At 35.8% G+C, this 13,450-nt stretch overlaps 1 protein-coding gene across 1 annotated transcript in view; it reads right to left on the bottom strand.

Moving 5' to 3' along the window:
* THSD7A (thrombospondin type 1 domain containing 7A) overlaps nucleotides 1-13,450 on the bottom strand; it is a 466,447-nt gene that overhangs the window by 76,664 nt on the left and 376,333 nt on the right. The window contains exon 11 of the mRNA XM_053609606.1: nucleotides 12,165-12,268. Coding sequence (XP_053465581.1) covers nucleotides 12,165-12,268 — 104 coding nt within the window. The remainder of the gene's footprint in view (nucleotides 1-12,164; nucleotides 12,269-13,450) is intronic.

Below are 13,450 nucleotides of genomic sequence, written 5' to 3'. Positions count from 1 at the left end.
TGTACTAGAACATTTATTGCAGCCCATCTCCTAATTGCTAAGTCATGGAAGAAGCCCATGTGCCCATCAACCCATGAATGGATTAATAAATTGTGGTATATGTACCCCATGGAATATTATGCAACCTTAAAAAAGATGGAGATTTTACCTCTTTCATGTTTACGTGGATGGAGCTGGAACATATTCTTCTTAGCAAAGTGTCTCAAGAATGGAAGAAAAAGTATCCAATGTACTCCGCCATACTATGAAACCAATTTATAGCTTTCATATGAAAGCTATAACCCAATTATAGCCCAAGAAGCTGAGGAAAGGGAATAGGGAGAGGGAGAGGGGAAGATGGGTGGAGGAAGGATAATTGGTAGGACCACACCTACGCTGCATCTTACAAGGGTACATGTGAAATTTACTAAATGTAGAATATGTAAGTCTTAACACAATAACTAAGAAAATACCGCGAAGGCTGTTTACCAGCTAGATGAAAATATTTCAAATTGTATAAAAACCCAGCACATTGTACACCACAATTGCATTAATGTAGACAGCTATGATGTAATAAAAAAAAAGAATTGCAATTTATGTTTTGAGGGTATGTAAAAATATACCTTTGGCATGCTATGCGCTTTGTATGAGATATACAAATATGTCTCGCTATGAGTGGAAGCAAAAAAAATAAATATGAACAATAAAGTATGTTGAAATAATGGCGTGGAAATATATAAATATATAAAAGAAATACAGTAGCCAAATGCAATGGGGAGAACTTTCTGAACCCTACTATGAACAAACTGTGCACAGACATGTTTGCAACAATATAGGAGAATTAAAAATGATTGAAATATTAGATGAAAGGATTATTATTAATTTTGTTTGATATCATAATACTATTAAGTTAAAACAGTCCAACATTTATGAATTGTATCTATTTGGCAGTTGCTTTAAAATACTCCAGTAAAATTCTTTTTTTTAGTGTGTGGACATGGCAGATAACCAAGAATAACAACATGGTAGAAACGGCTGAAGCTGAGTGAATGAGTGGTGACTTGCATTACTGGGACTCACCACACTGCGCATGAGTCTCTACTTTGGGTATCTTTGAAACTTCCTATACATTTAAATAAAAAGATTAATAAGTAGAATGAGCAAACTCAATTCTGAAATATTTTAATGTCAGTTGGGTTTTAATGTAGACCGTTTTAATGTTTGTTTTAATGTTAGTTTGCTTTAAAGAGACAAATAACAAAGGTTTATGGAATGAAAGGGAATAGATAACACTGGTTAAGTTAAAAGGACATGGATATATCTGTTATGCATATATGAATATATAAAAAGAAGGCTACAGATGTAGCTCTGAGGCAAATCTAATGGAATTCTTAAAGTAATTTCTCATCTTCATTTTCTTAAGAGGAATGAAACTCCCTTATTATTCAGGTTGAACGAAAAGGGGGAGCTCCATTGGTTACTGGATTATCCTTCAGCATGTAAGGCTGTGTTCTCATTTTGTTTGCATAATCAGAGTGAAATAAATGACTGGATCTAAAATGTGCACACAGAAGTTCATTACAGGAAACAGAATGGGATCAATGCCTTAGTGCAGTGAAAGCTGTTGGATTATGTGTAGCAAAGAGTTCAAGGAGATTTGAGACCTTATTTATTAAATTGAGCAATATTAACATGGTTTATCCTGCCGCACTAGTGTCTGGGCAGCACTAGAGATAGAATATATTCACCTGATTGAGTGATCAGACCAGTGATTCTTGTATAGTTTCATGAAAAAATGGCAACACTGAGAGAATGAATCACGTAAAAAGGAGAAAGAATAAGAATAATGTGAGTAAGTTACCAAGAGACCTAATTGTGCTTAGAAATAAGACCAGACCCATAAATAATTCAAGAGAGCTCCAGTTGTTTACCAGGTGGGTATAATGATCCTAGAAGAGATTTTTCACTGACAAGTTTGCCAAATTATGCTTCCTAATTACAATTTGAGACTATAACCTTGGCACAATAGAAAGACATGCATTTTCTTTTCTATTGATCCTAAGTAAGTACCAAAGATCCCCAGTCCCACTGATGCTCATAATATAAGTGTAAATCCTTGTGTGAGAGCGTACTAAGAAATAATCAGCTCCCAGTGGTGCACTCTCCCTCCCCCTATGGACACAGGAAGGGTTAACTGCATCTCACTACATGGGGAATCCAAGAACAATCCCGGACACAGCATGGGGCCAAGCTGATTTTATAAGCTACTCCTTAAAAAATAGCAAATGCTAATCAGCACTTTATGTCAGGACGTTTGCAGAGAAATAAAACAAAATCAAAATCCCTGAATCAGCTGGAATACAAATATTCATAGGAAATTAGAGAAAAGCATTTTAAAATAGAAATAATTTAGAAATTTAAAATAACAAATGACATACATGAAGAGTACAAAATTTGGGCAGTGACTAATAAATACACCAACCAAAAGGAGACTGAAAAATCATGTCTAAATAAAATTTCTTTGAGGAGGCTCCTTCTCTCTTTTCTCCCTAGTTATTTTTTCCACTTCTGTTCTTTTTCTTTCGATACATAATTTTCTCCTTTTCTGAAAATTAACAGATTAATGTGTGCTGCTGAGATAAATAGGCCAGATATTATGGGGCTAACCTCAATAATGCCTCTAATATGGAATCTTTTTATTTTTCTACAGAACAAAGTGGGCAAGAGTTTTAAGCAAAGCGTGATGCAAAGGCCATCAGCATAGATTATGCCACTTTAAGCACACTTGCTTACACACACACACACACACACACACAAAAGTGACCACGGATTACAGCATAAAATATAGTAAAATAATTATATCTCATAGTTCATAAATCATTTAGCTTTAATTTTGTTGGGGGGAGAATTAAAACTTTCCTTTTTCATTTGTAATCTTTCTGTTTATGATCTTTTTTTTTTTTAAATTTTTTTTTTTTATTTTTAATTTCAGTGTGCTTGTTCATTCTTCTTTGTTCTAAGTACTCCTTTTTTGTTGATTTTCTTCTTTCTCCTGCAGTGCTGGCTGTTTTTGATGTTGTTAGTAGAGACGGGGTCTTACTCTGGCTGACTGCTGCTCATATGGGTTTTGAACCTCTGAGCTCAGGCAATCCACCCGCCTTGGCCTCCCACAGCGCTGGGACTACAGGCGTGAGCCACCACGCCCGGCCTGTTTATGATCTTTCTAATCATTAAGTGATGCTTGCTGGGGACACTTGGGGCCAGGGGCGCCCTTCCCATGAAGCATATTATAAAGGTTTTTTTTCTTTGTTGTGGTCTAGATTTGAGAATGCATCCAATTCATGCCAGATCTTAGAGACAGATCAACATCATAATGGATGTTCTTTGGTAGGCAAATATGAAGAGAGGCTAGGGGCTTAGGATAGACGGGCTAATGTTGGGGATTATGAATCCTAGTTCCAGCTGACCTACAGAAAGTGCACTTGGCAGGAGACAGCATGAAGATTGGCATGGAGACTGAGCAAGAGCAAATCTGAAGTCATTTACATAAAATCTCTGCATCAAATATTTGCAAATTTTGTATCCAAAAATTGGTTATGAAGGTGCCACAGAGTAATAAAGACTGGAATAACATACATACATTTATGTAGCAATGATGACATTGCTTCTTAGGGCAGCTGAAGAGAAAAAAAAAATAAGCAAATCCAGAATCAGACAAGATAAGGCACATTCAGGGTGGTCAAGAACTCAAACAAGTCAGCAAGAAAAAAACAAAAAAGTTCATTAAAAGTGGGCAAAAGACATGAGCAGAAGCTTTCCAAAGTTAGACAAATGGCTGATAAACATATGAAAAAATGCTCAGTACCACTAACCTTCAGGGAAATGCAAATCAAAACCACAATGAAATGTCATCTTACACCAGTTAGAATGGCTTTTATTACAAAGTTCAAAAACTATAGCTGCTGGTGTGAGTGCATAGAGAAAGGAATGCTTATACACTGTTGGCAGGACTACAAATTAGTACAAACTTTATGGAAAACAGTAGGGAGATTCCTCAAAGAACTGAAAGCAGACCTACCATCCCACTACTGGGAATTTACCCAAAGGAAAAGAAGGAATTTTTATCAGAAAGACATCTGCATTTGAATGTTTATTGCTGCACAATTCACAATTGCAAAGATATCAACCCAAGTTCCATTGATTCATGAGTGGACTAACAAAATGCAGTGAATGTATATCATGGAGTGCTACTCAGCCACAAAAAAGAAGAACTAATGCCTTTTGTAACCATTTGAATAAAACTGGAGACCATTATCCTAAGAGAAGTATCTAAAGAATGGAAAAAGAAACACTACAGGTATTAGTTATTAAATTGGAACTATCCGACGAGAACAAGTGTGCAGAGAGGGAACCAAACTCCATGGAAATCAGCAGGGGAGCAGGGAGGAGGGGTTGATGAAAACCTACCTAATGGGTACAGTGAACACCCTTTAGGGTGTTGGGCACACTTACAGCTGGGTGATGGGCACACTTACAGCCCTGACTCAGGCATTATAAAAGTGCTCCATATATCCAAAATCATTTGCACCCCCATAATATTTTGAAATAAAAAATAAGCAAATCATCCACAATTGTCATTATTAGGAGTCATATATTTTATATCTAATGCAAATGTAATGATAACGCTATAGCTATTATTGCTGGGACACTGACCAACCAATAATTTAGACTTCTTAAATAGTTTCTGAACTAGAGAGATGTGAACAGGGGGAAAGACAGGAGAGGTTGCAGTTCTATTAAAAGCTTATGAATTTGTGACATGAATACTATGACACAAATAGAAACTGTCCATTCATTGTGGATATATTTCATGTTATTTGCATTTTTCTTTATTGATAACACTGGAAAGATGCTATATGAAGGCCCTTTAAAATTTCCATATGAGATTTAAGAATAATTCAAGTTTTAAAGTTTCCAAATCCTGTCAATTCCTCCTATTAAAGCTTATAAGCTCTTTCTCCTCTCTCTTTTTTTTTTTTCTTATGCCTTCAGTCTGGAATATTCCATTCTCAAGGCCCAAAGCCTTGCTAAAATCCTTTACTACTTCTCATTTTCTGTTTAAAAAAATCCATACTTGCCTCTTGTCTCTAACTTGCTTACAGGAATCCTAGACAAACTGGTCCATGCACTGTTCCTATACATAGAGATTTTACTTCTTACTTTTTTGAATAATCCATTTATTTTATTTATATTTAAATGCCACTTCTTTTTCACTATGCCCTATCAGCGGTTCCTTACTTTTTTACTTTACTTAGTGTGTGTGTATATACATATATATATATATACACTAAGGTATTATTATTATGCCTTGAAACCCAAATCATGTATACCTATAGTATATTTCCTACCACCATAAATTAACTGAAGCTATCTATTATTTTAATTTTCTTAAAAGGCTGGACCTAGAACCATAATGGCAAAATGAAATATGTAGCATATTTTCAATAAAATTTTGTTTTATGAAAGGATGAATTATACTGAATGATATTCAGAAAGTTTAAATGGGCTTTGAGAGAGTAGACACCCCATTTTCACAGGTTTCTGGAAAGTGTTAATATTAACAAACTTATAGCTTTATACACTAAGAAATATTATTTAAAAACATCAATTCTTCATTACTGGTGTATGCTGAATCATGTCTCCCTAAATTTTACATGCTTCAGTCCAAATCCCAATGTAATGGTGATCTGAAAACGCAGCCTTCAGGAGGTAATTAGGTTTAGATGAGATCCTAAGGGTAGGTTCTCCTGATGGAATTAGTGGTCTCTCTGGATGTCTCTCTTTGCCATCTAAGGGCATCATGAGAAGACAGCTGACTGCAAAGTAGGAAGCAGGGAAGGAGTCTTTCTTCAGGAACCAAATGGGCTGGCACACTGAACTTGGACTTCCCAACTTTTAGAACTGTGAGAAATAAATTTTACAGTTTAGACTATTTAGTCTATTGTATTTTGTTACAGCAGCCTGACAAGACCAATACAACTAGTAACACAAAGTTTTAGGTATTTATTTTATAAAACATTCCTAATGTTTTTATATAAACATTTGATGCACTTGAACTACATGTTGCAGAGTAACTCAACTTAGAGAAAAACAGCCAAAAATTACTGGCGATTCTGGGAACCACTGATATAAAAATTTGCTTCACCATTATTTCACTTTTTCTTTCAGGGGTTAAAGAATTATGTAGTAAATACATAACTTCTATATGCTTTTCAAATTTCTAGGAGTATACAAATTTTCTTTTAACGAACTTTGCATCCTAATGTAATAGATCAGAAAATATTTTCATATAGTTTTGACATATGTAGAATATAGACTTGTTCAAGAATGCATTTACTTGATCAGAATAGAATTTATCTATATTCTTCACTTCTGTGTTATTTTAACTAATTTTGTGTAAAGGCAATTCTTACTTGTTTTACAGGGAGTAATAGTGCTGAGATTGTAAGCAATTACAGTTTGTTAAAACTATTTGTTAAAGAGACTCTAGGAACATGATTGCTTCCCCAATCCTTTGAAACATGTCATGGCAGATAGTTCCTACAATTGGAATGATGATGTTATTAATAGTAAAAATAAAAGTCTATCTATAATGCTACTTTATTGTTAACAGGTGGCTAAAAGTTGGTGCAGGTGAATAGATAAGAAATGATCTAGGATGCTTGGCTAGTGAGGTGATAAAAGATAATTTGTGTTATATTTGTCAACCTACGTGGGAAGTTCTAATAATCTGTGAAAAACTAATGAGATTTTAAGTGCTGTGTTGAATGGTGCATATTACATGAGACCTGCATTCTTTTCTTGCTATGCAGCTTCAGTAAATTTTCCCTTCATGTCCAGTTTTTAGGTATGATTTATCATGTTCTAGATGGGAAATGAGGCCTGAAGTAGTTTTCTCTCTTGTCTTCCATACCCCACGAATTTTCTGCTTTCACTTTTAACATTTTTAAAAAAAAAATTTATTTTTTACTGCTGAAGATCTTAGAGTCAAAATTTTATTTTATTTTCTTTTTTATCACCCTCAGTAGAGTGCCGTGGCGTCACACAGCTCACAGCAACCTCCAATGCCTGGGCCCAGGCGATTCTCCTGCCTCAGCCTCCCGAGTAGCCGGGACCACAGGCACCCATCACAACACCGGGCTATTTTTTGTTGCAGTTTGGCCAGGGCCAGGTTTGAACCCGCCACCCTTGGTATATGGGACTGGTGCCCTACCCACTAAACCACAGGCGCTTAGAGGCCACAGGCCTAGAGTCAAAATTTTATTCCTAACTCTCTTCCTCAAAGAATGCTTCAATTTCATCCGCAAGGCAGATATTTTACTACTGTTACAGTCTTTAAAGTCTACTACTCTGTTACCCCTAAATTGCTTCCTTTATTGCTTAACTGAATTTGTACACTTTTTCCCAAGTGACAAGATAAATTCCAGGGATTTCCTGATTCTATTGGGTAGTAACCATTCGTTAACAGTAGAAGTTGTGACAACATAATTGATTACATGGGCCTCAAGTTTAGATTTTTTCCTGTAAAGAGACAAAGAGAAAGTATTTTTGGCTTTGTGGGCCATATGGTCTCTGTCACAACTATTCAACTACGCTTTGTCATGAAAGCAGCATAGGCAATACATAAAGAGATGGTTGTGGCTGTGTAATAATAAAACTTAAGTTACAAAAAATAAAACCCCACAAAATACAAGCTGTGGGCTGGATTTTACTCATGGATGATAAGATGATAGTTTGCTGACTTGGCTATAGACAGTGTGATAAAAACCACGAAATAAATATTTCTCTCTTTACCATCATCTAATAGGATGGTAAAGTTGGCTATCTTGTATTTTAGTTCACATAATACTATGCTAGTGACTATGCAATTAAGAACACAAAACATTTAAAGATAATAACATTTAAATAATTCTTTAAATTAAAAATTGCTTTAAGTGTCTACAAATTCAAATGTTTGTAGAGAAAAAATAAATCTGTTAATGATAAAAATCACATTTCCTCCTGTGTACCATACAGGGATATCTAAACCGTGTTCCTCTGGCTTCAGCAAATCACTTTATGGAAATGTCACCCAAATTTTGTTAGTCATCCTAAGTTATATCTATAGCTACTTTTCTACATTTCAAATACATTCTCAGATTTTCAATTGGCTAACCCTGCCATGGCCTCAAATGTGAAATATATACTTTCCAAAATTATCTCTACCTTTAGGCCTAAGAATTTTCATCATTATAACTATTCTTAATATTAACCTAAAAATGTTAAAGACTTGTATGATTATCTTTAACTCTTTTATTTTTATCTTTTATTTTATTCCTTCTAGTGTGTGCCACTAAGTCCTAAAAATATTTTCCTTTACCATATGTCCAAAATCCATTTATTTTTGCTTATTTTTACTACTGTGGCGACTATTATTTCAACCTTGCATTTCTACAGCAGTGTAGAAGCTGGCGTTCAGGCCCATGTGTCTTATCTTCCTAATTTATTCTGTACACGCTGACAGATAAAACACTGCTTTCATCGGATTCTTGCTCACACCACTTATCGAACAAGGTCTAAAATACTGATCCTGACCTTTATAGCCTTCTACAAAATTACCCCAGGCTCCCGCTTACATCTTCAGAGTGTCAATCTACCCACTTTTCTGTGAACACATTTAATGTTTTTGTTTTTCTTACCTCGAACACTTAGTTTATAGACTTGATCTTATTTTGTATTCTTTTCTTCTTTCTACTTATAATACTATAGTACAAGTCAAGTCTCAGCCCTTTCCCATCAAATGATTGGTTTTTACAATGGTTCAGTTTCAGTCTTAATTCCTACTTGTTGGTGATATTACCAGTGATCTCATTTCCCTAACAAATATGAGCTCCCTGCTTTAAATATCTTCATCCTTTCCTAACACTCATGCGTTTTCTACACAATCTTCTGAATGTAATCACAGTTGAAAGAGCAGTTGGAATTAGAAAGCCTGCTGTAATAGAACAGAGAGTGCCTTCTCTATAGTCTTTGCTGATTGATTTAAAGCTTACTTTTAGTCATTATAAAAATGTAATTTTTTTTTTGCTTTTTAAATTTCTGATCATCTAGGGATGCATATGAAACTAACAACAATTTGGCAAGTTAATAATGCAGAGTTCTGAGAACGGCCACACTGTTAAAAAGAAAGTTTGCTTTTTTTTGTCATTAAGAAAAAGTGATACTTTACATTCGTAATTCTCCCCATTTTATTTTTTTCTGTAGAAATAAAACCTCTAAGAAAAAGAAATTGTTCATCTACCGAGGCAACAAGGACAAAGATCGTATTCATACAGAAGAAGTTAAAGGGGTTCTTCTGAGTACATCTATGCAGAAATCCACTTGTTCTAATGCAACTTTCTCTTCTGAGATATCCTGAAAATGGGTAAGATTGCTGAGACGCGGTCAGCAGTCTGACATATGTGCCAGGATCAGAAAGCCTTACCTAAGGACAGGTCGAAAAAGAGGCACCAGCAATAGGAAACCAAGAAAGGAACAATCAGAAAGGCAAGAGAAAGTGTCTGTGTCACAGAGGGAGTGGGTAACGGCATCAGACACTAAAAAGCAGTCACCCCGGCTGAGGAGTGAACAGTGATTCTCAGATTGGGAAGTGAAAAGGTCACCGGTAATCACAGAAAGAACAGTTTCTGTGCAGATTATATGTCAAAAGGCAAAAGGCCCGCGTTAATATTGCTGCTTTCCCGCCTACGGACATGTACATCATTGGGGCTAAGAACTAACAGGAAGAAGGAAGGATTAACATTTAATGACAGCATGCACCAAGCGTGGGCTGCACGGCTTTTATGTTCTCCGAATCATCCAAGGCTGTGCGTGTTATAATAGAGTTGGAACTTAAGGTGTTTGCATGCTTGCGCTGCTTTACTGTATTGCTTCCAGTGGTTTTTTATAAAACATGTCTTTTGTCTGCTTTACCTAATTTTATTTCACACTTCGATCTCTGGTCATTTTTTGAGCATAGGTGCTCAAAAATTAAGAATAAAAATTGGAATAATTCTGATCATTTGGTCCAAACCCCCCCCCCCTTTATTTTCTGTCTAAATAAACTGAGACCCAGAAGTTTAACGGGATGAGCAAGACCCGCACTGTATTAGTGACAGAAGTGGGACTCAAACTTAGGTGTCCTGATTCCCAAACTCATGCTTATTTTCCTAAACTCCATATAGGAACCAAAAAGTACACAAATGTATGCTTGATTCAAGAAAGAATCAATTTCTTTTATTTTTTTTTGCAGTCTTTGGCCACAGCCAGGTTTGAACCTGCCACCTCTGGTATATGGGGCTGATGCCCTACTCCTTTAAGTCACAGGTGCTGCCCCAGAATCAATTTCTTTAAGAACGATTTGGGGTGGCACCTTTGGCTCAGTGAGTAGGGCACTGGTCCCATATACCAAGAGTGGCAGATTCAAACTCGGCCCTGGCCAAACTGCAACAAAAAATAGCCAGGCGTGCCGGGTACCTGTGGTCCCAGCTACTTAGGAGGCTGAGGCAAGAGAATAGCCTAAGCCCAAGAACTGGGATTACTGTGAGCTGTGATGGGATCTACCGAGAGTGACAAAGTGAGACTCTGTCTCTAAAAAAAAAAAAAAAAAAGAATGATTTGAAATGGAGCGAATGACTTTCAATTCTATATACCTAAGTCCCTATAACTGCAAAAGAAGCCAGAGTTATTTTTTATTTAAAATAGATGGTGAGAGACATAGAATTATAAATGAAAATTACTCAAACCCCCAAATAACTAAGTAGTTATGATTGTTTATAAATGAAATTTTATGTTTCAAATTAAGACTTCTAAAATAAAGAATATAAAATAGAGAATTTTTTGACTAATAGATAAAACATTTTTTCTCAAAATACAAAAACTATTTTTCACTATAAGGAAAATGGGGTCCAATATAAAATCAGCAGAAACTAAATTTCCGCTCCCAGATGTTCAAACTTTTGTGTCATCACGAAATACATAATTCCAAATGGGGAGCAAAATATATTTTACAAGTAAAGGTGGTTGCAGATTCAATTACATAGTAAGCCACATTTTAAGTATATACCAGAAACTATACGCTAAAAATAAATGAGTAAAAATAATCATGTACTGCTTTAAAAACTGAACTTAGTATATCAATAAACAACATATTCCATGTTTGGAATTTATGAATTCCCTATAATATCTAAATAATTACGGCAAGCTCAAAATATCTTCATAACCCATTTCTGCAAGATTTCATGTTATTTAGTGAGGCAGACAGATTGCAGTTCACATATTACAGATTTTGAGCAAACAAATCTGTTTAAAATTCAGAACAGAGTATGAACAGGCTTTTGGATAGCCATGTCGATGTTTGGAATGTCACTGCTGAGAACTTCTGGGAAACTTAGCCAACTATAATACATTGTACGCGTGCGTATAGGGAAGTAGGTACAAATTTTATTGATTGTTAAGGTGGCAGGCAAAAGTGTTACAGAATACCTTGATTTAAAAAGGAACAAAAAGGCTAGGTATGGTGTAATCTTAGCATTTTGGGAGGCTGAGGTCCAAAGATCACTTGAGTCCAGGAGTTTGAGACCAGCCTCAGCATGAGTAAGACCCTCTCTCTACAAAAAAAAAAACAGAAAAATGAGGCAGGCATGGTAGTATGTGCCTATAGTTCCAGCTACTTGGGAGGCTACAGCAGAGGATTGTTTGAGCCCAGGATTTTGAGGTTGCAGTGAGTTATGATGAAGCCCCTGGACCCTAGCTGGGCAACAGAGAGAGACTCTGTCTCAAAAACAAAACAAAATAAATAAATAAATAAATAAGAACAAGGTTCAGTGTACCATCTATGTCATAACTGACAACATGGTCTGATTTTCTTCCAGATATGAAAAAGGAGAAAATTCAGGAGTTATGATCTAATGCCAAAGAATAACAGCACAATTTAAAAAGAGAAGCTGATATGTTTCCGTGTTGTGCTGTTTTGTAGAATGGGTCATAGCAGATTCACATCCATCCTGCTCTATTTGCGAACCATGGCTTCCGAGTGACAAACACATCAAGACAGTGATTAAACCTAGCAATAGTGGAGAAATGAACTGTGGAATGGGAGCTCCCACCTCTTGCCTGTCGTCCAGGCCCACATCCTTCCTGTGCTCCAGGGCTGTCCTGTTGCACGCTCCAAGGCACTAATTGGCATCTGCGCCATTTGTGAGTTTTCCATCTAAAAGAAAAGAATGGAAGGCCAACAGAGAGAAAGCAAAAATGTCAGACAAATCACAGAGATACAGCAGCATGAAAATACGACTTTGACCAGGGCAAATAGAAATTTATTTAACAATTCTGTGTCTTATCTAAATTTAAGTTAAATTTCCATCAAAGTATTATAAGAAGCAGCATAAAATGTAAAGGTACTTTTCCTAAGTTCTACAAGCCCCACAGAGGACATTTAGCCTTTTAAATGATTAGGACTGCTACGAGGTGCACCAGACAGCACCAAAGTGATGCGTTTCATTTAAATAAGTTATATTTATTTTTATTCAAATTTTGCAACTGTGCTCAAGTCAGGATTCTTTTGTATAACACTCTTTGGTTAGCACTGTAGGAGCAACTCAGCACTGCAATTATAATACACTTTATAAAAACAAATTCCAAAAATAAATAAGTTTGTGCTAATAGTTGTCAATATGCATGTAAACATACAATTATCCTATTTGTCATTTCAGAATTAAAGACTGATGCACGAAGATGGTAAATTTGTCATTCACTTCATCTTAAATTACTATTTTGTGATTATACTTTCCTTTTATTGATGCTATAATACAGGGTGGGCATAAAATAGTAAACTATTTAAATCCACATGAACTTTATGTCCACCTTGTATTTCATTTGGTGTCAGAACTGCAATTATATACTGTATCAAGTTTTAGTTAGATACTGTGTTAATAGTGAGAAGACAAAATTTCTCTAATAAATTATCAAGATGATATATCCATTCAATAATTATAATTTCCTTTGGGGTGATGAACAGAAAAGACATCTTACTGGCATTGATGAGCTAGAGATGTCATTTCCTCAGCCCAGATACAAGCATTTATGAAAAGAAACAAGTTTTCTGTGTTGCCAGGGGAGAAATGCTTAGGCTGCTCTCATTAGGCTATTTCTCCTAAGTGAAAAACAACTGCTTCCTACAGCATGTGTGTTTCACAGTTATCGATCACTTTCCTCATTTCTTATAGTTTATATCAACATAAGACATTTCCTCCAATTCCTGGAGCTAATACAATAGGTTGGAAATCTACACAGGTATTTGCTTCCTTGGAGATAATTTCAGAGGCAGAGCAGCTCTCCCAAAGAGACGACCAACGGCAGATACAGCCACAAACACCCCCAACTCCACCAAGCC

This window comes from Nycticebus coucang, chromosome 11, assembly GCF_027406575.1.
Source record: "Nycticebus coucang isolate mNycCou1 chromosome 11, mNycCou1.pri, whole genome shotgun sequence".
Taxonomy (NCBI): Eukaryota; Metazoa; Chordata; class Mammalia; order Primates; family Lorisidae; genus Nycticebus; species Nycticebus coucang.
This window is presented reverse-complemented; position numbering and strand designations above follow the sequence as displayed.